The sequence below is a fragment of the Strix aluco genome, chromosome Z (assembly GCF_031877795.1).
Source record: "Strix aluco isolate bStrAlu1 chromosome Z, bStrAlu1.hap1, whole genome shotgun sequence".
NCBI lineage: Eukaryota > Metazoa > Chordata > Aves > Strigiformes > Strigidae > Strix > Strix aluco.
In genome coordinates this window covers 11,881,668-11,907,892 of record NC_133971.1, presented here as the reverse complement: position 1 = coordinate 11,907,892, position 26,225 = coordinate 11,881,668, and the positions used below count along the sequence as shown (strand labels likewise).

The 26,225-nt window shown below is 37.9% G+C and overlaps 1 protein-coding gene across 5 annotated transcripts in view; it reads right to left on the bottom strand.

Annotated features, from left to right (window-relative positions):
• The window catches only part of IPO11 (importin 11), a 115,525-nt gene that overhangs the window by 31,370 nt on the left and 57,930 nt on the right, over window positions 1-26,225 (bottom strand). For all 5 annotated transcript variants that reach the window (XM_074812516.1, XM_074812518.1, XM_074812517.1 and 2 more), the window contains 7 exons: window positions 23,236-23,351; window positions 21,618-21,694; window positions 12,344-12,423; window positions 11,682-11,762; window positions 8,379-8,474; window positions 5,924-6,037; window positions 4,925-5,046 (listed from right to left, as the gene is read on the bottom strand). In XM_074812516.1, coding sequence (XP_074668617.1) covers window positions 4,925-5,046; window positions 5,924-6,037; window positions 8,379-8,474; window positions 11,682-11,762; window positions 12,344-12,423; window positions 21,618-21,694; window positions 23,236-23,351 — 686 coding nt within the window. The remainder of the gene's footprint in view (window positions 1-4,924; window positions 5,047-5,923; window positions 6,038-8,378; window positions 8,475-11,681; window positions 11,763-12,343; window positions 12,424-21,617; window positions 21,695-23,235; window positions 23,352-26,225) is intronic.

Genomic DNA, 26,225 nt, shown 5'->3' with positions numbered 1-26,225 from the left:
TCACTTGTAAACAAGCCTTATGGGTCTTAGAGGCAATGATAATTTGTTCCTGACCAGTCCATATTAACAATTGGGTGTAGGAGAAAAATTAATGGAGACTGAGCAAGGAAAGTTTAAAGACTGCATCCTCTTGCCAATGCTGTGATGTGACATACAACTAAGGAAGTCATCGTACTATATGTTACACTCTGAATGATGCTGACTCTGATACTGAGACTAAGACCAAAGCCACATTTTTCACTCATAGCATTAAAACTGCACTGTTACCTGTCAGGCAAACTAAAATCCAAGGCCAAACAGGGATGACAACTGCAAAATCATAATTTAAAGAGCTCCTTTTAATACTAATACTCTATTAGATGCATGGGTGAGCACACCTTTGACTAGAGGAATTAAACAAAGGAGTGGAAGATAGGGAAATAGCTTCAGAGTATCATCCCTATAAGGAAAGAAGGATGTACAAGTTAGTTATGAAACAAATTTTGACTTTTTAAATTTTAAGCTACCCTGAAGAACATGACATTTTATTAGACACTTTCTTGCTATTTCCTAACTTTACATATAGACAAGATCTTGAGAGGAAAATTAAATTTCTAACAAAGTAACTTTAAGAAATGACAGAGAAAAAAAATCTGTAATAAACTAATGAAGACTTATAATTGCATATTATAAGTACTTTTACTCACAGAATACCAATTATCTAACTGGCAGAACTCATACTGGCTGACATATCAGATTTGATACACAGCAGAAGAAAGCAGACATTCATTTACATAACAATTAGAAAGGAGCAGAGCAACCTGGAGAACCTCTTAGGTTCTTAACCTTTTCCTCACAATAATTTTCCAGAAAAACACATTTGACTCAAAGGGGAAAAACTGACAGTGGCATCTGGAAATACTACTCATGTACCATAAATTAAAAAGGAGAAAGACAAGATCAATTAAAATGCTTCATATTTCAAGCTTAGTAGAGTCTCCTCTACTTTGGAGTGGCATCACTCTACACTGGTAGGTCCACCAAGAATGAGCCTATCCTCAAGTACCAAAATCAGTGGAATATTTTGGAAAGCACTGACTTTGAGTAAAAGCAAACTGGGCAACCTCCCACACAAGAATGATAGGCATAGCATTAGTAACACATCGGCAAAAGGAGAGTGCGTAGCTTTCAACGTGGCACCAAGCTAAGCCAATCACTGACTCATCTTTCCAAATTCTGTTTACTTTTCCTATTAGAGACTAAAATATCCCTATCACTCTTAAGTATCTTTCAGTCTTGTTTGTGTTCTTCCAAGATACAGAGATCATAATTGGAAGGCTAAAAAAAGATATCTACTTTGCTAAGTAAAACATTAAAAGCTTTCAATATCCCAAAATAAGGACATTCTAAAACACTGTAATGCTGACATTATACAAAGTGACAAAAGCACAGTATGCAAGCTGATTATTTCCAGATATATATATAGGTACAAGAAGGGGGAGAGGTACAGTTTTAGGCACCTTGGTGTCAGGAAATACGAAGAATGCTGAAGATGTGTATCTCAAAATGTAGCACCTGAGATAGTGGTAGGGGACCACATCCTTTCCACGATGGCCTAAAGAAAAGTTAGGCTGCTGCTCCTGACCATGTTCGCTACGTACTATCTTGGGGACCAAGGGCACATCTAATAAAACCCAACTACATCTACCGTACTGTACTAGAAGAGTACTCTTGGAGCTGTAGGTTCACAAACAAGCCTTTAAGATTGCAGACACACTGGAATATGACAAACTAGACTAGGAAATTATGACATTGTGAATGTACTCATCCAGGCTGCCATCACCTCTCATGTGTCACACCCTAGATCACATGATTCTCCTCCACCAAACTCAAGTCCTCTCGTGTTTTTCAAAAGCCTTGTTTTAGCTATTGTGTGTCCATGCATACTTCCCTCATGTGCTGAACACGGAGACATTACTCTGTAAGTGTATCCTTACTGCCTTAATCTTGTTACTGGACCCTACTGTTATATACATCAGTTTAAAGACAAAGGCCTTTGATTTATTTCATGAAGTATAAAGAGCTTTTAATAAATGAATGAAAATGTACATGGATAGGCAGGAGTGGCAAACAGGCAGTAAGAGTATAAAATGTGGAAAATATGGATGCATATATCAGACAAAAACCACTAACATTGAATGGCCAGATAGCAAATGCAGATAATTAGGTAGCATTTATCTTTATGTAAAACCCCCAAGTAATACCAGGAAATCACTGCTAAGTGAAAAGGTGCTGCAACACACTAATCAGGAAAGAAGCAGTTATTGTTCTTTTTTTAACATGAATATCTAAAGACTAACACAATGTGCAGCTGTGTGCAGGAAGATAAACAGGATGCTGGATAGAAGGACTATATGCATACATGACAATGCAATGGTACTATTGGTACTAGACCTGTCATTGCATGAATCTCTGGATGATACTGCCTAGACAAGAAAGCTATGACATGGCTAATAAACTGTCACTTTATAAGCTGCTTAGTCCAACTAACTGGCCTGAGAACCACTGTGAACTACAACTGCTCTGCAGCAATTCCCGTCTTATCTGCTCTAAAATCCTTCACTTGTGACACTGGCAAAGGTGCTATATTTGAAAAACTAAATTATTTTTGCCATGCTGGTTTTAAATGAATAATGATGTAAACTTTTGCTTCCCCCAAAAAGCAGAAAGTCCCAAGTCCGCATATGTATAGTTATAAACACGACCACTAACTAGAAAAGTATCTAAAAGCAATGAAATAATACTATACAGTTTAAAGGGAGAATAAAAAAGGTCACTTCTTAATATTTTCCCCAACATTTTATCCATAAAGCAATTTTGAGCGAAGAATGAGAATACATGTTGTCTTCATCTTTCCCCCAAGACTTTTGTCTATTCCCTCCCTTTTCTCTCTAAAATAACCTGATGCACTTGGGACAGCTCCAGCTAGAGAGGAAGCAACCGGCAAAATGAGCAAAGTCCTCAGAAAGTGCTAGATACAGTGCAGATGCCTGTTTTCCTTATACCGGAATCTGAGTTTGCCACTGGTACCACCTCTGACTGTCATACAGAACCAAGCCAAGGGTAGAACTTCATGCTCACTTTGGCCTTCCCAAGCAAGCCCAACTCATGGCCATTCTCAGGAGACAAAATTCTGTTCTGTCTCTGCAGTTGGGAAATCTTGAACTGGCAGCGGATGTCCAAAGAAATATCTAACCAGAAACCTGGTTAGTGAGGTACTCCAACAGGAAAAACTACTTAAGCTTTTCTTGAAAACATTTATATGAATCAAAATATTTTAAATACTGTTTATATTTAAAACATTTTTGCTTAAACTTTGTAAGTGGACTTGCACAAGAAGCCTGCTTCTGAAAAATTTTTAACATAAGTTTCAGACGTGAGATGCAGCAAGCATATGTAATATAATCCCTATGAAACAGCAAAACCAGAGCAACTCACATTGTTTAGTAGTAGAAGGAACAATCACTTGAAAGAATCAATTTCACACGTTCTGTCTGAAGGTATGTTTGGCCCTTTCAAACTATCAGTCATATACTAAAATTTTCATAGCTTTGACATAAATATGTCCACTAAAGAGAGGCTCTTTGTTTGAGAAGCAGCTTTCTTAAATGATTTTAGTATCTGAAAAATAAAGCTGTCATTTGCAGAAGGTTTTATTATGTTAAGGACTGCCAGAAATAACTGACTTTTACAGCAGGGAATTTGGAGCAGCTGAAGGTAGGTCTAAATAACACAGTTACCTAAAGCAATTTCTTTTTTCCTTCCTCTCTTTAAAAGAAACTTCACTGGAAGTCAGACATGTAGTTTAGCACCTTAAATTTTAGGTAACACCTCTTTAAGAACATTTGGAATATACTCATGAGCAATATAACATTGTTACATTTACTGAAAAAAGCTTCCTCATAAAGCACCTGCTTGGTTCACCGTTGGCTAGATGTTTGTCCTAATGATCTGGGACAAAAAAAGGAAAGCTTCTGTGCACATTAAAAGCAATGAAGCTCCGTTAAGTTTTACACATAAGAGTTCCCTCATTTTTTAGGTCGTGACTATATATTCTACAGCTTTACAGATACTAACATAGCTTTAGAATTTATGAGCAACGTCTAAATTCCCATTAGACAATAGCTAAGACTTTGAAATCTGGCAGACTAAATGTAAACTCATGCAATCTTGTCTTCCTGACTTCCAAACAGACAAGAATAATCTGAAGGTAAGTACAGACTGAACTCTCACCTAAACATGTGTTACACATGAATTCAAGTAGTGACAATTCAGAAGCCAGTGTAACACTATTCAGCATTTTCACTAAAAACTTTCATTATGTATGTATATTCCGCAATGATGATGACTAGAGAAAGCCAAACAGTAAAACAGTAAAAGCTGCTTGTTATAGAAATCTACAGTGCAAAAATGGTTTCACAGTCTTTCACAGCAACTCCTCCATTTAATGTCATAAAGGGGAAAACCAGGATGAAAGTTCAGATCTACCCACAACAGGAAAGAAAACTGAAAAAACATTGTTCCTTGGAAGGGACACCAAAATGCTGACACACCAACTAAAGCAACTACTTAATCACAGAGAAGAGAAGCAGCTAGTTCAATATTAATACGAGAATGGGCAATAAAATTTGCAGTGCTCTTTCCTCACTTTTACTAAATGACATTTTCCATGAAATACAAGAAAGGTTACTATATTGCTATGAAACCAAATAAAGTTAATATAACGTATCATGAAAATTATACCTCTTTAAGTTTCTCTTGGCAAAAAAAGAGGCAATAAAACTACTTACATTGGAGTATTTATCTGCCAAATTGTGAAATACCTTAAAAACCATCTTAGGGGCCTTTGAAGTATTCTTATTTAGTGCATTGTACATTTGCTTACCTATTCAATGATGGCAGAAGTGAAAGCAATGCCAACGCAGAAAGTTTTCTTCTTTCTGGCTGAGTGATGTTATCCATCCGATCAACCCACATTTCAATCATGTTACCAAGAATTTGGTCCAACTGCAATGGGAAACACAATGTTCCTTTTCATATATGAGTACTTCAGCATATTTAGAAAATAATTTATTTTACATTTTCTACCAACTGAATACATTATTCAGCCAGGGAAAGACACCATACAGTTATGTATACCTGACAGAAGTAGCAAGCAACAGGTATTTTCAAAATTTTCTATGAAAGTGCTTCCAGGCCCTGAACCCCCAGCACCATTAATTGTAACCGAGAAGTTAGAAATGCATTTAATTCATAGACAGAGCACTGATTCAGAACCGTGAATTGCTCAGTTTTCCCATAACAATCTAATACATACAAAGCATGTGAACTTACTCTGTTTTACCTTTACTGGTGACAAACGAAAAAAAAGATTTGTCTTTATCTGTTTGAAAACTGTATTATTACACGTAAGGATAAGGAAATTACTAAAATTTCACTTTAAGACATAGAAAATACTTCCAGCAAAAGAATCTCAGTAACCATATCAGTGTAACTGGAGCACACTGAACCCAATACTCCTAGAAACTCAACGGAGAATGATTAGACCATTATCCCTGCCGCAAGACCCATCAAGACAGCACAAGGAAAGAAACTCTCACCCTGCAATACCATGCAAACTAAAGAGGTTATGTGGCTTATTATGGGATGCAGCGGGAAGACAATTTAGAAACTTTTAATGAGATGTTTTAAGGTAATTATGGGAACATGCAAAAGTTGTTACAGGATGTTCAGGGGAAGGACCAAAGAAGGGGAAAGGGCCCCTTTACACAGTGGACTAGGAAGGAACAAGAATGGAAAACAGAGGGAAAAGTTCCTTCAGATCAAAAGAATGCAAAACTTTTCACATGCAATCCAGCTGAAATACCAAGAAAAAAATCCTTACCTCCTGACCCAATTCACATGCCATCTGATTCAAAAGTAATGAAAAAAACTTTGCATTTTGCAGTAGAATTCGACCCATGATCCCCAGATAAGTAGACATCACGACTGGGTATCTCTGAAACAAAATTAAACCAAAAGGGACTTAGTTTAATTAAGAGAACAATACTTAACATGTAGAGCAGAAATACATGGAAAATACTTGCATGCATTCTTGATGTATTTTAATAAATTTGAAATTATAAATTGTAATTTAAAAGCCTCTAAGAAGACAAGACTGAGCAAGCAACCATTACCAGAGTGTCTCAATTCTTTTCCCTTTTAAAAATTACGTTAAAAGTTGATTGTGGTTCAAAATTACTATTTACAATTTTAGTAACATTAAGAAGGGGTTAGTATTTCTGAAGTAGTTGTTACTTATTTCACTGAGAGAAGCTGTAATACATTTAGAATCATAGAATCAGAATGGGTTGGAAGGGACCTTGAAGATCATCTAGTTCCAACCCCCTGCCATGGGCAGGGACACCTTCCACTAGACCAGGTTGCTCAAAGCCCCATCCAACTTGGCCTTGAACACTTCCAGGGAGGGGGCAGCCACAGCTGTGTGGAGTGTCCCATCACACTCACAGTGAAGAATTTCTTCCTTATATCTAATCTGAATCTACCTTCTTTCAGGGTAAAACCATTACCCCTTATCCCATCACTACACTCCCTGATAAAGAGTCCCTCCCCTTTAAGTACTGGAAGGCCACTATAAGGTCTCTCTGGAGCCTTCTCTTCTTCAGGCTGAACAACCCCAACTCTCTCAGCCTGTCCTCATAAAGGAGGTGCACCAGCCCCCCCACCATCCTCGTGGCTTCCTCTGGACCTGCTTGAGCAGGTCCATGTCTGTCTTATGCTGGGGGCCTATAACTAGTATTTGCCAACAACTAATAGGCAAGGGTGTCAAAATTAACTGGATAAGCTGTCATGGTTTAGGCCCAGCTGTCAACAAAGCACCACACGGCCATGCACTCACTCTCCCTGCTGCCCCCCTGCTACATGGGATGGGGAGGAGAATTGGAAGAAAAAAAGTAAAACCTTGTGGGTTGAGATAAGGACAGTTTAATAGAACAACACAAGAAGAGCAGAAAACGATAATAACAACAATACTAATAAAACAAATATATACAAAGCAAGTGATGCACAATGCAACAGCTCACCACTCTGTATCCCACACTCAGCCCCTTTCAGAGCCACTATCACCTCCCATTCCTGGCCAGCTTCTCTAGTTAGATACTGAGCATGATGTCAACATGATGTCTGTACCCCCTTGGATAGTTTGTATCACCAGTCCTGCCTGTGCCCCCTCCCAGCTTCCCATGAAAATTAACCCAATCCTAGCTGAACCCAGGACATAAACTCATTAGGTTTATTATCTTTTGTTATTACTTTTAATTTTAGAAGAAGCAACAGATTTCTTTGTATTAAATTCAGTATCTAACAATATAACAGTAAGCATTTTGTACTTGAAAAAAGCAAACATTTACCTGAAAAAATTAACCCAGATTAATACTTTTTTGAAATAGGAGCAATGAATTTATTACAGTCTTACATCAGAAGACATTTTAATAATCCACTCTCTAGTTTTGTAACAACTTAAACTGCAGACTGTTCAAACAAAGTGTCTCTTTTCTGTTCTGCACAGCAAAAAGTAATATTATTTGGCTTAATCTTGGAAATATCTTATTTAACTCAATAATAATGGGAACCAAACATTGACATCTGAAAGTCTTCAACACTGGAAAAAGCAGATGTTTTGATCAAAAAAGTCAAAACCAGAGAATTCTGCCCACTGATTCTGCTGATTATAGGTTTTTTTTTTTTTCCTCCTGCCAGTACTGCAAGGCTGAACACAGTTAAAGCACATTGGATTTTACTCCTTTTTATCCAACATGGAAATTTGTTGAAGGCAAAGAGAGAGAAGGCATCTAAGCAAGTAAAATCTTAAAGGTATCTCACACAAAACATTCTCACATCTATCAGCTCTTCGTATTAGATATGTCAATTAGAAAAAGAAGGTCAAGTCAGTCTTCTAGTCCAGTTTATTCTTCTCTGGTGCAGATACACTTAAAAAGCAGTAGTTTAAACATCTTTTAAAAACCCCAGCAAAAAACTTCAACACCTACAAAAGATCTAACTAAACACAGTCAGCACCTTATTAGCATTAATAATGAAGGAACAGCATAACAACATTATTTTATTAAAATAAACACTTAAATGACAAAATAAGTGATATGTTGCTTTAACTCTTGCATTATGTTACCTTTACATACTTTTAAAAAGGCTGTCAAAGATCTACCAGATGCTCTTAAAACAAGAGAAAATGCAACAGCAACATGAAAAAACTGGGCCAGATAACAGAAGGTACTTTCCTGTTCAAAAGGAAAAGTAGAGAGTAGTTAAAGAGCAACTCTTACCTCCCCATCTATAATCCCCCTGACTATCGATGGCAGAAGGGGTTGAAACATTTGAGGACCCAAAACAGGGTTCACTTTTAGGACATTTTCCACAACCTTAAGAACAAAAACAAATTAGACAATTAGTAAAGTACATTTAAAAATCTTAACTGAAGCTTTAAAACTACATATACTCATCTATTTATAAAGTCCTGACAGGACATTTACCATTAAATATCAGCAAATCCCAGGATTGCTGAAAGTATAGTTTAGTGAAGTATTCTGCAAACCTGATCTGCATAACTGACCTGATGAAAACTGACATGCCAAGTAAAACCCACCTAGACAAGCACCTCCTCACCCTGGCAAAGCTGGTAAGGTGGGTTGGAAGGAAGGGCCCTGTAAGGCTCCAGAAAAAGCAGTTTGATGAGGTGGGTTGGCAGGGAGGAGTACCAGCAGTTTAAGGCTCTTTCCAGAAGTAATTTTTTTTCCCTGTGTTCTTCAGGTTTTCTTTCAGCCAGCTGTTTGGGGTGTCCCCTTGTACCAAGATGAAGAGGGGAAGAGACTGTGAGAATAATGGACTGATGCCTGTTCACTCCCAAGTGTAAAGGCAGAGACCACACATCTACACGCTGATACGTATAAAGCATATAAAGGTACCTCCCTTAAACAGTCTTCTCAGTCTCCACCTACTTTCATCTCAGAGGGACTTCCACAAGGAACTACTCTTCTGTGCTCTTGTCCAGTCTCCCCTAAATATTTTTTTCTTTTTGAACTTTGTTTCTACTAGCTTCATTTAATGCCCTGTATTTCTTGCCTTGAGAGATGTTAAGCAGTTGGCCCCTTTCAATGCCTCTCAATTTAGACCTTTAATATACTGTTATATGGAAGTGAAAATAACTTTCCCCCCACTCATTTTTTCTGGGTATTGGAAGTTTTGGCTAACTAATTTGTTCCTTGTGCAGAGTCTTTTCAAACCTTTTATTGTCTGTCTCGGATAATCAGAAAATCAAGTCACATCAAGCCAAAGCAATCTTGTGATAAAGCATCTTACCAGTTCCAATTAGTGTTTTTCAACCTCATCTGTTTATTTATTGTTCTAATGTCTATTTTCAATCCAGCTAAAGCTGTCTGTAGGAAAATATTTCAGAGAACTCTCCAGGTGTTTGTTTCCAGTATTTATCTTAAGGGTATTTTGTTTAACAAGTCAGCATAGTGACACCTGACAAAACATTTTGCTTTTAGTAAAAATACTTACATGGATAACTCAGTTATCCCTGTGGAAGCAAGTAGGCATACTAGGAAGGTGTTCAAGGTATAATGGACAAACCTTGTGGATAATGCAAGGCCACATTGGGAGCCAAGTAGATGCTATACTGTATTAGCAGCAGCATTCCATTTTAGAGATCTGATTAAAAGCTGCTGCATCAAACATTTACCCAACTATAGGCTCCAAATAATAATATTGGTAGAGAGGAATTGACATTTTACCAGAACTAGAGTCCTTAGGCTCCTTTCAGCAGGAACTACAAGAACTTCTCCTGTTATCTGACCTGGAATTCTGCAAGCAGAGGTAGGTGGGATCTAATTTTTTTCCCCTCCACTGAATTATTAATGAACTGAATTCAAGTCCATGTTTTTACAAGCAGCACAGTTCCCAGTTACTGAAGCCACTGGAAACATAAAGGAATAATACACTACAGTTACTACTCAACTATCTTTCACTGCATACTCCAACTTTATTTCCTGAAATTCTTCAAAAGGTACATTTAAAGTATCATGTTTAATATTTCAAAAGCTTATGAATTTCATAATATCTTTCATAGTAACATTTGAAGTTTGTGCAAAAATAGGTTTTTTTAGTACTTCCAAAAACCTGTAACAGTTGTTGCCATTACAATAGCAGCTTATGGCAAAAGCAAACTGAACACTCTTGTGGTACAAATGCAGGTACACTACACAAAGGATGTGGTAGAGAGCACATACATCCAACATTCAATAAAGACTGGAAAAGCAAGGCTCTGGACCTATTAGGTTCTAGCAGTCATACAGAAATGAAGAAGAAAGTGAGTCTTCATCATTTGGTACCCATTTAATCATGAAATCAACGAAACCGTTTTTATAATAATACACATATGTATGCAGACTTATTATTTAACCCTTATCTTGCCAGTTTTTCAAATGTGCAGTTAAAAATTGAACCGTATGATTATTTTTCTTATTGATATTGAATACTGAAAAAGGAAAATATTAAAAAAATTAGTAGCTATAATATTGTTGATTGTATTAGCAAAGAGATCAATACTGGTTGAGAGGGTGCAGATAAAACTCAGATTTGGATGACTAGGTACAGAAATTAGATAGTTACCTTTACACATTATGATTAGAAACACTCAAAGTGAACCTAGATTATTAATATACAAGTACGATTTTAACTTCAGGGTTGAATAATTTCTTGATGTTGCATTTTTGTCCAAATAATGTGGTTTTTTCTGAATTCTGAACCAAGCTGAAAACTGAATTAGGACAACTCTTAAAACTCATTCATCAGATTGATTTTGGCCTTTTATTTTGTAAATGGAAGTGTAAGTATTTTCTGTGGTACTCTTCTCCATTCTAAAATTCAATGAAAAACAAACAATTTTGATTAGCTTTCTACACCTTCCATGAATCTGCTGATAGCCAAATATGAAATCAAGTTACTTTGACCCAAACCTCTTGTTTTGCAACTCAATGCTCTCAAGGTTTTCTATACATAACATTATCTTCACAATACAGTGATTGGTCATCTGGCGGTTTTAAGTGTGCTGTTGCCAGGCTGTAGAACAAACTATTTTCATGAAGATCCAAGCCCTCACTAACCACCTTTCTCTAGCAATCTAGAAAATAATCAAGTGGGAAAGATACCAGGGAATCTTAATATAAATCCATCTATACAAAGAGTACTCAAACTGGCTTAGAACTCATTTACTTAAGGATAACACCTTGGAATCAGATGAATTAATGAAAGCATTTCAGAAAGGGTATAGGAACAGTGTGTTAGGTGATTATCTTTTAGGGTGCTCTATTTAAGGCTATACTAACCTTCTCTTGGGAAGTGTATATACACGTGTATATACGCACTTTCTATACATGCACATACACTTTAAATATGTAGTTTAAAACACCACTGTCTCTAATATCAATGCGTGCTAAGTAAGTTTTCTTCTTCTACATGTTCTACATTCATCATACTTGAAAATAATTACTCTAACCCGACAACACTAGCAAGAATAACAGATGTAAAGAGCTGAATATCTGGGTATTATTTTTACTACACTCTACCTTTAAAACTTGAACTTGGCCATCAGTAGTTGTGTCCTTCAAAACTTCACAAAATGACCGGCATAAGTCAGCAGCATACATCTGTAATTAAATGAAAAAGAAGGTATTATGCAAACATATTTTGTATCTATGCATATACTTCAAAACTCAACACATTAGGGATTACTTATGTCCAAAGACCCAGCTTGTCTTCAAAGATCGTGTTTGTTAAAATGCTCGTCTTTCCTAAACTAATTAAAATCTAATCTAAGCATTTTTTTTTTTTAATACTGCTGGTTGTTTAAACCATCAATTTCAATGAATTTTCTCATGAGGGTGTGAGAACAAGGCATAATATCTCCAGTTCAATTCTTGCTAGAACTTATGATCATAATTTTAATCTGGTAGGATAATTAGAATACCTATTACTACACATAGGACCTTTTCAGTACCAAAGTACTGAATCAATCCACAAAACATTAATTCTAAATAATAATCTTTCTCAAATCTGATTTGATTGAGTTTCCACCATGTGCCATAAAGAGCTAACATTAGAACAATATACTTGTATACACATAAATAAGAGTATAAATGTTTGTGTGTATCGTTTTTTCCAACATGAAAGTAGTTTGCCAGTAGGCAACTAAGATGTTAATATGATTCTTTACATAATGGTAACATACCTGTAAAAAATCAGATGATGATAAGAAAATATAAGCATTGATGATCTTAAAGCAATTTGTGAAGTTTTCTGAACTCAGTTCTGGAAAAAAGGGAATCACAATTCAGAACCTCATGATCAAACTGAAGTAAAGGTAAAAGATTAACTTCTAAAAGTCTTTTTCCTCACACAGCTTTTAAGTGACAGATGCCTACAAATAGAAAAAAGATATCTTCAATTCAGTACCATTCAGCTTCTGTCTCCCTGACAGAAACAATGACAAGAGAGGGATAACAGCTCTCATGTTCTCAAATGGAAGGACAAGAAATCCTATGACCTCAAAAGCCAATGCTAATTAAAAAAAAAATAAATCAAGTTTTGGATGTGATAGTGGGCTAAGATAAAGATGGAACAAATGAAACATGCACTTAAGAGACCTGCAATTACTGATAAATTATCTCTCACATTTGAGTCAGTAAATGCTGAGTGGAAGGAGTGAAACAAAGATTGCAGTTCTGCTCTTCTGACCCAGATGCCACATCAAATGGCACTGAGCCTTTAGACTGAAACACACTGAGCTTTAGGCCATACCTCGAGCATTTCAGTCAGGAAAGCATTTCAGTAAGGAAAGCATATCCATTTAAGAGACAGAATCACACAGGAGATGGTATACAGCAGCAGTTTGAAGAGAAAAAAGATGTCCTCAGGCAGCACCTGTAAGACTGTCTTTTTAAAAAAATCACCCCATAACTTCTATAAACACAATACATAGCAAAACAAAAAGTTTCAAAGTTTCACGTGGAGCCTGATACTAGTGCAGAAAGCAAACAGCCCTCCTTGTCTGAAGACAAAACAGAAAACTAAAAAAACCTCAAAGGGCTTGCTAAATTTTCTTAAAACCAGCTTGGGAGACAAACTATTCTTGGTAAAGTAAGTGGACTTCTGCTCCACCATGCTTAATTAATATTCCAATAAAATCACCTTGGAGACCCAACAGGAAAATACTTCTATGTACTTTTAAATAAAATTTCTTACCATCTTAAACTAACAGCAGCAGCTGGCCAAGACCTGTTATGTCTTATGTGGCTTACATGAATACAGCCTGTATGAAGGTGTGGCTTACACAGTGTGATGCTTATATAGAAAAACTTCCACAAGAGATGTCACATGACAAACTATGGCTGGTTTTCCATTATAAGATCTGAAAAGTTTTGAGGAGTTGTAGCAATTTCTCTTCTCTTCCCTCCCATTGGAAAGGACATTAATGTTCCTGTTACCTGACATGGCCACGGAACAGCTCTGAATGCATGACTACTTTCATATCTCAGTGCTTGGACAGGTCATGTCTTGTTATCACTTATTTTGAATATTTACATATCTTGACTTGAAAAGAGATGATTTTTCACCTTTCCATCCAATATCCTCATCAAAAGATTCCAATACATCTGTAAATTAGCTTTAGTAGCCTATTACTAGTGTTACACATTTTTTGAAGTTACTGCATTGTCCTTAGAGGTCTGCAGTTATTTTCTTACTGCATACAGCCCTATTTTAAGTTTCAGACACTGATGCAGTAGACAAATTGTAAAGAAATGGTCATATAAACATGAAGTGCTACCAAGCTTTCCATAACTTTCCATTCTGTGATTCTTTGACAACTGATACAAAGGTAATAAAGTATGAGTAGCAAAATTACTAGTAGTAAGTTATTTTAGGCCAGAATGAAAAAACTGATAAGACTGATGTCATAGAATTGACAGAATTTCAGTCACTCATTTGTGCATAGAGCTCAATGCTTAGTAAGAGCATTTTTCTAGAAAGAGATCACTTTCAACTGATTCCATTTAAAACCCAATTATGTATCAATTCTCTTGACAGGCTTTCCTGAATCAAATATATCTCTTTCTGAATTAATGCACTCATATGAGCTTTTTGGGGAATCAGTGGAATTATTCCAGTTCCAGTAACCTGCTTTTTGCCAGTAACTTTACAAGTACAGCACAGGCGTGTTAAACCTGATGCTTCTTTAAACAGATATGTTTTGACTTTGGCCATATTCCCAACCTGCAATTGTATCAGATTCCGCTGTCATTTTAAGCAGTCTCAGTGCAGAAATGCATCCATCCTCAGAGAAGTAATGTATTCCTCCATTACACGTTATTCAATCTGCTACACTGAGAGATGAATTAAGACCTTCTGCAACCCCTCTACAGGGCAATTATATTTCAAGAAAATTTAAACGTTAGCAGCAGTGCTGATATGAAAACCAAATGTGATAAGTATGCTGTGAATAATTATTGTACATCAGTGATAGCACTACAGCCTTTGAAGGACGGTCATTTATGCAAGTGAAATCGAGTCTTCATATCAAATGCAACATTCTACTCCTGTATCTTTAATATTTAAGCATAGCATTAATTACTTTAAAAGGCAAATCTAATTGATTTGTACAACTCCTCTGACATCCAGTGCCAACAGCAGTAGAATCCTGAAATGGATACGAAAAGCTCTTTTCAGAACAAATATCTGGAAAGGAACAGCTGCTTATTACTTTTTGAGTAGTTAAAAAAGAAAAATCAAAAACATTTCTATATTTTTCCCCTTTCAGTTGACTGTTAAAGAGATGTCACTGCACTGACATATACCTATGGTGACGTATGGCCATGACAAAAGCATGTTCAAATAATGGAAAACCTAGTATGAACAAATGAATCATTAAAAAAACCCTAAATCCCAAACCAATTTTTTATGCATCACATTGGAATTGTTTGCCAACAGATAAGCATGTTTTAAAATAAATCTCCTAAAAGATGCAGGAGAAGCAATGGCAAGCAATTACTTCTCCAGGCTGTAAATTTAAGTTAGGAATGAAAGTCAATGAACACTGAAGGTATATTCTTCTCAATAAGACAACTGGCTCCAGCAGAGAAAGCACAAGAGGAGGCAGCATAGAGGCTTTCAAAGTTCAGGTTTCTAAGTATTACTGGTGAGCCAGGAAACCATGACAGACAAGCAAGTGTTTGTGCAGTACAAAGTCTTCACAAGCATCTTAAGAGCACTTAAAAAAACCTGTGCAACAGATGATATATTCATGTGCAGTCGTCTAAACATGCATTTACCAATTGGAAAAAAAGACACAGCAACACCTTTCTATTAAGTGATATTCATAGCACAGTTGAAAAAGTACCAGACATAATTTAGGCTACAGTATATCTCATTCAGTTTTATATCACTTTGCTGAAGAAAACATACTGTTATAACATGGAAATCATAAATGAAGTTTGTACTTTGATGATTAGGCTGAACTCCCAAATCCAATGGAAAATACTAGATGCTCAAAGAGCTCTTAAGGGTCCTGAATCAGAACCGACAATCTATTACTGCAAAACTCCTGAATTTTCTGAAAAAATATTGTGTACAGTCACAATCAAGTGACCCACAAAGGCAATTAACATGAAGCAAAAGCTACAATACAATGAATAACCAACCTGAATAATACACAATCCAGCCTATTGTCTCCTTAAACATAATCAAACCATCTACTTTCCTATACATGGTTATCAATATTATTTTCCACAGTCCCTTTGGACTGAGTTATCAAAGCTGCACTGTATCTACATACACTGTTTAATTCCCACAGAAGTTTGTGGGATGAATACTTCTAAGTAGAAACATTTATGCAAGACTTCAAAAAGCTATAATCTGCCTGTGAAGATGATAGAAAGTCTTCTCTCCCTCTCTAGTTTGATGACTTCTTGTCACGTCTGTTTCCTCCTTTTCACCAGGACAGGGTCTGCTATATACCACTAATCTCCAAAAGTCTTATGTATGAACTTCTCTCCTTTCTTTTCAGCTCTTCTAGTTCAACCATGTTGACCTCTAATAGGACACTTTTTCTGAAGGATTTCAATGCTGATGAAGTAGTTAAACACATCAGAAAAAGTTACATTATCTGTATATTAGAATAATACCATTCAGTAAGAATAAATCCAGAAACTAAAGGTCAGGAGATTCATATTTCTTACACTGTATTTTCAACAAAATTATTTTCTGGAGCACCCTGTTGCTAGTTCTCCACCCTGCTCCAAAAGACATAAGCAAGGCAGCCATCTACTCAATTTCCCTTCACCGTATCTGTCCTTTGGCTTCCACTTAGGTAAATTAAGACTGAATTGAGAACCAGCCAGGGAAAGATTTTCTATTTTGCCATATCTCAGACAGTGAAGAGCCACAAGACTTTGCAGTTTTGAAACTTTAAATTTGAGGATCTCAAAATTTGAATTAATTTCTGCATTCTTCAGAAAGCACACTTCCCAATTAAAACACCCTGTTCTGACAGCTATGTCACCATGATGAGAAGGATAGAAACTGTTTGTTCTTAAGTTCTAGAAGATTCAGGTGAATACTGCCACTTGTATACTGGAGAAGCTGTACTATCGAACTAAGACTGAATAGCTATTTAATAGTTATATTAATAGTTAATATAACTATAATTATATATTAGTAGTTTATTGGTATTTATTATATAATAGTAATAAAATTAGTATTTATTATAATAGTTATAGTTATTTAATTAACAGAGAAGGACTGGTGGATGATGTGGCGGTTGGAGGACGACTAGGGCACAGCGATCATGAAATAATAGAGTTCTCTATTCTTAGAGAGGCCAGGAGAGGGGGAAGCAGAACTGACATCCTGGACTTCAGAAGGGCTGAATTTGTCTTGTTTCAGCACCTGCTTGACAGGATCCCTTGGGAGATGGTCCTGAAGGGTATATGGGTCCAGGAAGGCTGGGCGCTCCTTAAGAAGGAAGTCTTAATGGCTCAGGAGCAGGCTGTCCCCAGGTGCTGTAAGAGAAGCCAGCGGCAGAGAAGACCACCCTGGCTGAACAGGGAGCTTTGGCTGCAACTCAGGGAGAAAAGGAACGTTTACAGCCTTTGGAAGAAGGGGCTAGCCACTCACAGTGATTACAAAGATGCTGTGAGGCTATGCAGGGCAGAAATCAGGAGGTCTAAAGCCCAGCTGGAAATTACCCTGGCTTCAGCAATCAAGGACAACAAGAAATGTTTCTACAAGTATGTCAACAGCAAAAGAAAGACCAGGGAGAGTATCCATCCCCTGCTACATGCAGGAGGAAACATGGTAACAAGTGATGAGGAGAAGGCTGAGGTCCTTAATGCCTTCTTTGCTTCAGTCTTTAATAACAAGACTAGTCGTACTGAGGGAATCCAGCCTCCTCAGCCAGAAGACAGAGACTGGGAGAATGACCCCCCCACAATCCAGGAGGAGACAGTCAGTGACCTACTGCATCACATAGACACACACAAGTCTATGGGACCAGACGGGATACACCCGAGGGTGCTGAAGGAGCTGGCTGGGGTGCTCGCCAAGCCGCTTTCCATCATTTACCAGCAGTCCTGGCTGACCGTGGAGGTCCCAACAGATTGGAAATTGGCCAATGTGACGCCCACCTATAAGAAGGGTCAGAAGGATGATCCAGGAAATTACAGTCCTGTCAGCTTGACATCGGTGCCCGCAAAGCTGATGGAGCAGCTCATCCTGAGTACCATCACACAGCACATGCGGGACAACCAGATGATCAGGTCCAGTCAGCATGGGTTTCTGAAAGGCAGGTCCTGCTTGACAAACCCGATCTCCTTCTACGACAGGGTGACCTTCCTACTGGATGAGGGTAAGGCTGTGGATGTAGTTTAACTCTACTTCAGTACGGCCTTTGACACCATTTCCCAGAGCATTCTCCTGGCAAAACTGGCTGCTCCAGGCTTGGATGGGCACACGCTTTGCTGGGTAAAAAACTGGCTGGCTGGCCGGGCCCAAAGAGTTGTGGTGAACGGAGTTAAATCCAGTTGGTGGCCAGCCACGAGTGGTGTCCCCCAGGGCTCAGTTTTGGGGCCACTCCTGTTTAACATCTTTATTGATGATCTAGACAAGGGGATCGAGTGCACCCTCAGTAAGTTTGCAGATGACACCAAGTTGGGTGGGAGTGTTGATCTGCTCGAGGGTAGGGAGGCTCTGCAGAGAGACCTGGACAGGCTGGAGCGATGGGCTGAGGCCAACTGTAGGAGTTTCAATAAGGCCAAATGCCGGGTGCTGCACTTGGGCCACAACAACCCCCAGCAGCGCTACAGGCTTGGGGAGGAGTGGCTGGAGAGCTGCCAGTCAGAGAGGGACCTGGGGGTGTTGATTGACAGCTGGCTGAACAGGAGCCAGTAGTGTGCCCAGGTGGCCAAGGTGGCCAATGGCATCCTGGACTGTATCAGAAATAGCGTGTCCAGCAGGGACAGGGAAGTGATCCTGCCTCTGGACTCGGCACTGGTGAGGCCGCACCTTGATTACTGTGTTCAGTTTTGGGCCCCTCACTACAAAAAGGACATCGAATGACTCGAGCGTGTCCAGAGAAGGGCAGTGAAGCTGGTGAAGGGTCTGGAGCACATGTCGTACGAGGAGCGGCTGAGGGAACTGGGGGTGTTTAGTTTGGAGAAGAGGAGGCTGAGGGGAGACCTCATCGCCCTCTACAACTACCTGAAAGGAGGTTGCAGAGAGCTGGGGATGAGTCTCTTTAACCAAGTAATGAGTGATAGGACAAGAGGGAATGGCCTCAAGTTGCACCAGGGAAGGTTTAGACTGGATATTAGGAAGTATTTCTTTCCAGAATGGGTTGTTAGGCGTTGGAATGGGCTGCCCAGGGAGGTGGTGGAGTCCCCATCCCTGGAAGTGTTTAAGAGTCGGGTCGATATAGCACTGAGGGATATGGTGTAGTTGGAAACTGCCAATGCTAGGGTAAAGGTTGGACTAGATGATCAAGGTCCTTTCCAACCTAGATGATTCTGTGATTCTGTAACTTGCACAGTTCATCATCACTGATCAACGCATTTTCTTCTGCAGGTGGCTGCAGCTTAAACTGTGCTGTTGCACTGGATTTAAGTGAAGCATCCCTTCTTCAAGTATACTGAATGAAGTGCCTGCCTGAGGGGTACTGAATAGCAGTATCGTACTGATTTTATAACTACCAAGTTTTAAAATGAGGTTAGCACTAATCCAAGATTCAAGTCTATTTCAACATCACAGTGCCACAGCTATGTCGTGTGAAGGCTGTCCAGCTTGATTCTCCTGATATAAACAGAAGGGAACTGCCCGCAAAGAGTATACCAGAATGGTTTCCATCTTCTGGCAAAATGCAAACCATTTTGGCCTACAGCAATCAAAATTTCTGACTGTGTGGCAGGTGCACCCACCCAATGAAAATGGTGCTTCCTGGCTGCTGAAATGTAGCAGCCATGGATTTCCTTTTTCCATGCACTTGTTCTCAGGACTTTACAGTAATTGGGGCCCTCAGCCAATAAGGGCTGATATTGACAACAGATCAGATTCAGCTCAGGTATAAATGGAGTCCCCTGGGGAACTGGTCCCTCCTGGAGTAGCATGCTGCGGTCAAGGACTCTCCCCTTGGGACAGTATGCTGCCTTAAGAAATTCCCCGAGGTTGAGAGACCTCATTTTTTTAGGTGAGTGACTGAGCATTTTGTGTTGTTGTTAAACCTTCGGAGTTTGCATGGTGATAGTTTTATTCTCCTCTCACGGGCTTTTGAACCTGCCATTTGTATGTTTGCAGAGTGCCAGTCAATTGTGTTGAAAATAAATTTTATTTTGGTTGTTATTTGCTTATTTGAGAGCACTCTGAAAACAAGTTTCTCAGAAAAATGCTCAGGAAGTAAAGTAGTACCAGAAGTCTATATGAGGAAATCAGTCTATGATTACACATCAGCTGCTGTGGTTTTGCCACTCACCTCTATCCCTGATAAAAAAAACCAATTTGACATAAGCATGTTTGAAACCTCACCTTAAGGAAAACCTACCTAGCTTAACTGTACTACTTGCTTTACCAGCATCATACAACAGCTTTTATTTTTGAGAACAAGGAACAATCCCTCAAGGATATACTTTTTTTCCAAAGGAAAGCATCTCCTATGCATCTCCAAGATGCATTCATAAAACAAGGAAACTGTTAGAAGTGTAGAGTTATTCCTGAATACCTCCACCTTTTCTTAGAAGAGTATGATGAGGTTTCCATTCATACTCATGTCTACCCTAGAAAGTATCACATGAGGACTAGGGAGGTCAGGGTGGGGAGAAAATAGCAGTAGGAAATGTAAACAAGCCACAAATACAGAGTATTTCTGAATTTAATTCAAGCAGATCAGCAGCGCGACAACTATGTAAATCACAACCATTTATATAGTGCAAGCTTCCTGTAGCAGATACTATCTACTACTAACATAGAACAAGGAGGAAGGGTAGGAGTGTAGATATGAATGAAGACAAATAGTAAGTATTTGGCAGCTATGGAACCTGAAAGCTAGCTCTGGAGTTAAATAGCAAAACCACTACAAAACACTACTTTCCTCAGCAGTTTTGTCATTAGAGATCTAGTATACACAGAGAAATAACAGGTGTCATCTTGCACCTACCCACCATGACGTAACTTTCAAGTGATCTTTAGTCAGAATAAAATAATAAGTACCAAAACCAAGTCAATTAAAAAGTGAACTTCTAATTTTATAAACACATTCCTCTAAAAAACTAACGTATTTGCTATATTAGCTCCACAACCTACAAAAGGACAGCTAAAGATTTCATTAAACAAAAACATAATTACATGATAAAATTAAACTACAAAATTTTTATACTCCCTTTAATAACAAAGCAGAAGCACCCGAAATATCAGTATTTCCTAAGCAGTGAATCTTAATCCTCATTAATAAGTTTATATTTTGTCAACAACTCAGGCTTTTAATTTCAGTGTTGCTTGACCAATATGCTTATAGACATATTTAGGTAGTTTGAAAATATCCTACATAGCTATTAAGTGAATAATAGAAAAGCTAATAATGGAAGCTTCAATTCTTCAGACTAGAAATCATCATTCTGGTTGTAAGCAAAACAGGCAAGTATTCCATATAGACAATATCACTAAAACTCAGCACATTTGGTGTTAAATTTCAGGAACTTAAAAAAACCTCTGAAATTATAAACTGAAATTTGTCTTATCTTTTGGGTACAAAGCAGCTTCAATTTACTGAAAAAGAGAACTATGGTAAGTAGATAATAGATATTAAAGAAGATGGGAAAGTCAAACAATAAAAGCTTGTTCTCCATTTTTTATTAGTTACAATTTTACAAGCCCCCTTAGTTCTTGTAGTCACAGCAGCATTACTTAATGCATGAACACCACAAGCAGTAGCAAAACCCCCAGAAATTCATTAGTAAAAGACATACCAAGAAGGGCAGACATGTTCTGAAATATGCTCAGGAGCTCAGGTGTAAGGCATGGACTATTCTCCAACGTCACTAACCTAAGAATAGATGAAGCAAAGTATTTCAGATGATCCATGAATAACATTGAGCAATCATTTTGACAGATGTAAGACTTTGTAACTTCTAATAACCATCTATATGATCTTTAAATAATGTATAACACAATTACTTGAAGCATATTTCAAGTGCAGCAGTATTCCTTACAACACACCCATCTTTATAGGCATGGGTCTTGCTAAGATAGGAAAAAAAAGAAAAACATGCTACTGCCTTTTAATAAAGACAACATAACCTCCAAAATGCAACAGTGAGAATGTCTAAGTATCCAACTTGGGAACTAAAAGAAGATGGGTAGAGGGGAATATTCATGGTGTAAGGATAACGCATGTAGTGCTCTACATCTCAAAGGAGCAGCTGTGGTGGCAACCAGCTCAAATCTCTGCTTTTTTTTTTTGAGGTCTGAAATGATGCATTGATTACCATACATAAAAGCATAACTATATGCTCTGCATTGTTTATAACAATTTAAAATTCCTGAGGTTTGAAAACTAACTATAAATTAAATTCAAACTTAAAACCACAGCAACACATTCCAGTTTGTTCCTAAGTCTTAGATGTGGGATTACTGTATTTAAATAACATTTCTGATTATGTAAAGTATCTTAGCTGCGCTCCTGCTCTTGGTTCAAGAAGCCATTAGAGTCCCAACTGTCTCCGTGAGCTCAAACTAGATTCCTCTGATGCTCTCGGACATCTTAAAATATCATTCTTCTGCACAGGCATCAGAATAACAACCTCAAGATCAGTATTATTAAGAAGATATAAATGTTCTGAACTGATACACTAAAAAGGCCTCAAATTTTGTGGAGATCTTGCACTTTGACTTGCTGCCCCACCATCAACAGCATTATAAATCTTTTGCTGCACATAGCACAGATCATTTGTAGGTTAAGAATTTGTAATTCAAATACCCACCTACAATTTAGATCAAAAGAATACATCACTCTTTCAAGACAAACTCAATATATTCCTATTCTGCAGGAAAGAGATGTGCTGAATTTGGTCCAGGTTAACAGTTTCCTCCTCCTAGAGTGTCAGCTGTACCAGAAATAAACAAATTGGGCTCGTGGCAAACTGATCATAGTGCCACTTTTTGTTTTATGTTCAGTCACCAAATAGTTTAAGATCTGAAAGATAACTTCTACATTTTATCCTTATAAACTCACCATCTCTTCCAGCAACCTGCTCTGAGAATCATCAGGTCATCGTGCTTCTGAAGTCAAGCATGTCCAACTTAGTTAGCATGCACATTATAGTGAGTCTAGACTTCTTGTCTTGCTGTTCATTATCACAGTATCAACTGCCTGAAAATAGGTTACCTACTCAGTTATTTTTAACTGTTTCTTTTATTAACTTCCTAACCTCATCTCTTCTCAGAAAAGGTATGATATAGATGATGTCAATGTAAGATAACAAGAACATCTAAATTCTTAACACAAAGTTTTTTCTTAACTTTTTTTCTTCTGAGGATACAAAAATAACGTTTTAAAAATTAGAAACTGATAAAAAACATTCTTACCACAACTCTAAACCATCTTCCAGAAGATAGACATGTGGAGGCTGAGAAACATCTGTACTTAGCTGAATAACTGGAAGTAGAAAAGGATAGAGACTTTTGCTGTCTGCTCCCAGTCCCTATAAAAGTAAATAAAAAAATGTAAAATACTTCAAAAACATCAAATCAAGCATTTCAAGAATAGCATTGAAAAATATCCGTGATACTGTTTTCTATTCTCATACTATAAATGTGCATTAAAGAAATCAAAGGCTGAGCTTGCATCCATTTCATACAACAAAATAGTCTGATACTCCTAAGCTTTCTCTCAACATGTCTTGAGAAAATTACATAAGTTTTTTGGAAACAAGCAGCTTATCAATGGTCTGCAAGAATTACAAACAATACACATTCGTAAAAACATTCACTAGTCATTCTCTCTCTGGAAAAAGTCACAGCTCTAATACTAAACACTAAAGGACTAACTGCTAAATAAAATGTTATTACTCTTTGGACCCTACCACATACTAAATCTTTTAAGGTATTCTAAGAATCAGGAGAAGGGTTTGTTTTCATTGCTACACAAAGATTCACAGAATGATCACAGTGATTTATTTTTCAAATGACCCATGAGCTATAGACAAAGATGTCTTCTCAAGAATGCAACGTAAAGAATTTTTTCAGCAATCATTTAATAATAAAACCCAAATTAAAAAAAAAGTAGAGATAACTATTGTCAAAACTAATCATAAATTAAAACTAATACTAAAAGGAATGGAATTCTTAAACTGGGAACTACTGCCCAATTTGTAATATTACTATTTAAGAGAACTGAGGCTAGTTGAATGCTGCTTTTGCATAATTACTATATTTGGAAAGTGTTAAATTTAAAACTATTTGATGTTTCTAAGTTAAGGCTTCTTTGTGGAATTATTTAAACTTGTCTTAAAAGGAAAAGAATCTTCCATAAATTTGTCTAATTTGTGTTCACCTATATTTCTGGCCTCCACAGGGGCCAGTAACAAGAAGTTCCATAATCTGTTTATTGTGAAAATATATCTTCTCTTTGTTTGAACTAAATCCACTTTCAAATGAACTTTAATTTTTCCTTCAGTGGCAATGTCTAGTGATTCTCCTTCCACTTTTTCTCCACTGTAAACCTCTACAATACTATCTTCTTAGTCATGCATTTCTGCAAGTTCCAAGATTGTATGCATATGCAGTCTGTTTCTATATCGACACTGCCCTACATCCTAGGAGCAGATCTCTTGATCTTTGCAAGTCCTACTACATTTTTTTGAAATATAGTAGGGGTTGGAGTAGGTAGGATGGCACATTAAAGATCGTCCATATGAAAGAAGTGCTTAATAGCAAGGATCCTGCAGGCAATATAACCATGTATTATTTTATTTGTCAAACTTTTCTCAGGAACACAGTACATTCTGTTTGCATTTTTACTGTAAACAGCACAGATATTGCTATATATTTCAAGTTCAAGGATTATTTAATCCTTGAATTATTTAACCCCTGCTGGGACGCCAAAGTACTAAAAGCCTTCTGATCATCTTTGCGTGTATTGTGTTTGTGTATCTGACACTGTGTGGGTCCTCTGAGGTGTCACTACTGGTGGAGGCCAGTATGGTGTTGCCACCCAGATCTGACAGGCCAGGCCCAAAGAATTGTGATGAATGGAGTTAAATCCAGGCAGCAGCCTGTCACAAGTGGTGTTCCCCAGGCCTCCATACTAGGGTCAGTTCTGCTTAATATCTTTATCAATGGTCTGGATGAGGGATCAAGTGTACCCTCAGTAAGTTGCAGGTGACACCAATCTGGGCAGGAGTATTGATCTGCTTGAGGGTAGAAAGGCTCTCCAGAGGAATCTGGACAGGCTGGATCGATGGGCCGAGGCCAATGGTATGAGGTTCAACAGTGCTGAGTGCCGGGTCCTGCACTTGAGTCACAACAACCCCATGAAACGCTACAGGCTTGGGGAAGAGTGGCTGGAAAGCTGCCCAGAACGAAAGGACCTGGGGGTGTTGGTCAACAGCTGGCTGAATGTGAGCGTGCAGTGTGCCCAGGTGGCCAAGAAGGCCAACAGCATCCTGGCTTATATTAGAAATAGTGTGGCCAGGCAGACTAGGGAAGTGATTATCCCCCTGTACTCATCACTGGTAAGGCTGCACCTCCAATACCATGCTCAGTTTTGGGCCCCTCGCTACAAGAAAGACACTGAGGGACTGGAGCGCGTCCAAACACCAACAAATCTGGTGAAGGTACTAGAAAAGAAGTCTTATGAGGAGCAGTTGAGGGAATGGGGGTTGTTTAGCCCGGAGAAAAGGAGGCTGAGGGGAGGTTGTAGTGAGGTGGGTGTTGGTCTCTGCTCCCAAGTAACATGTAATAGAATGAGAGGAAATGACCTCCAGTTGTGCTGGGGAGGTTTAGATTGGGTATTAAGAAAAAATTCTTCACCGAAAGAGTTATCAGGCATTGGAGGAGGCTGCCCAGGAAAATGGGTATAAAATGGTAAATGACATGCAGATGAGGCACTTATGGCCATGGTTTAGTGATGGACTTGAGAGGGCTAGGTTAAGGGCTGGACTCAATGATCTTAAGGGTCTTTTCTAACGTTAATGATTCTGTGCTTTTAAAACATCAAAACTCATTTATCTGACTACAGATTACCAGCAACTTCCATTTAAATACAATATTGGTCAACATAGCTATGAATATGATAAGGCAAAATCTGGAACCAAGCAACACACAGATATAAAAAAAAAAATCAAAAATCTACAGAAAAACAATGGTCTGAGAATCACTATGTTCACCTCTATTCTCAGTATTACTATCACTTATTGCACTTAGAAGTCACAGTCATGAACAAAAGGTGATAGTAGTCCCTGACTCTCAGACATTTTCATAGTTCTGACCAACCTGTTTTAAAATGGATATTAAAAAGGAGACATTCAAATATAGCTAAAAAGAAAACTATGAGCAGATAAATTCTTAAAAGAAGA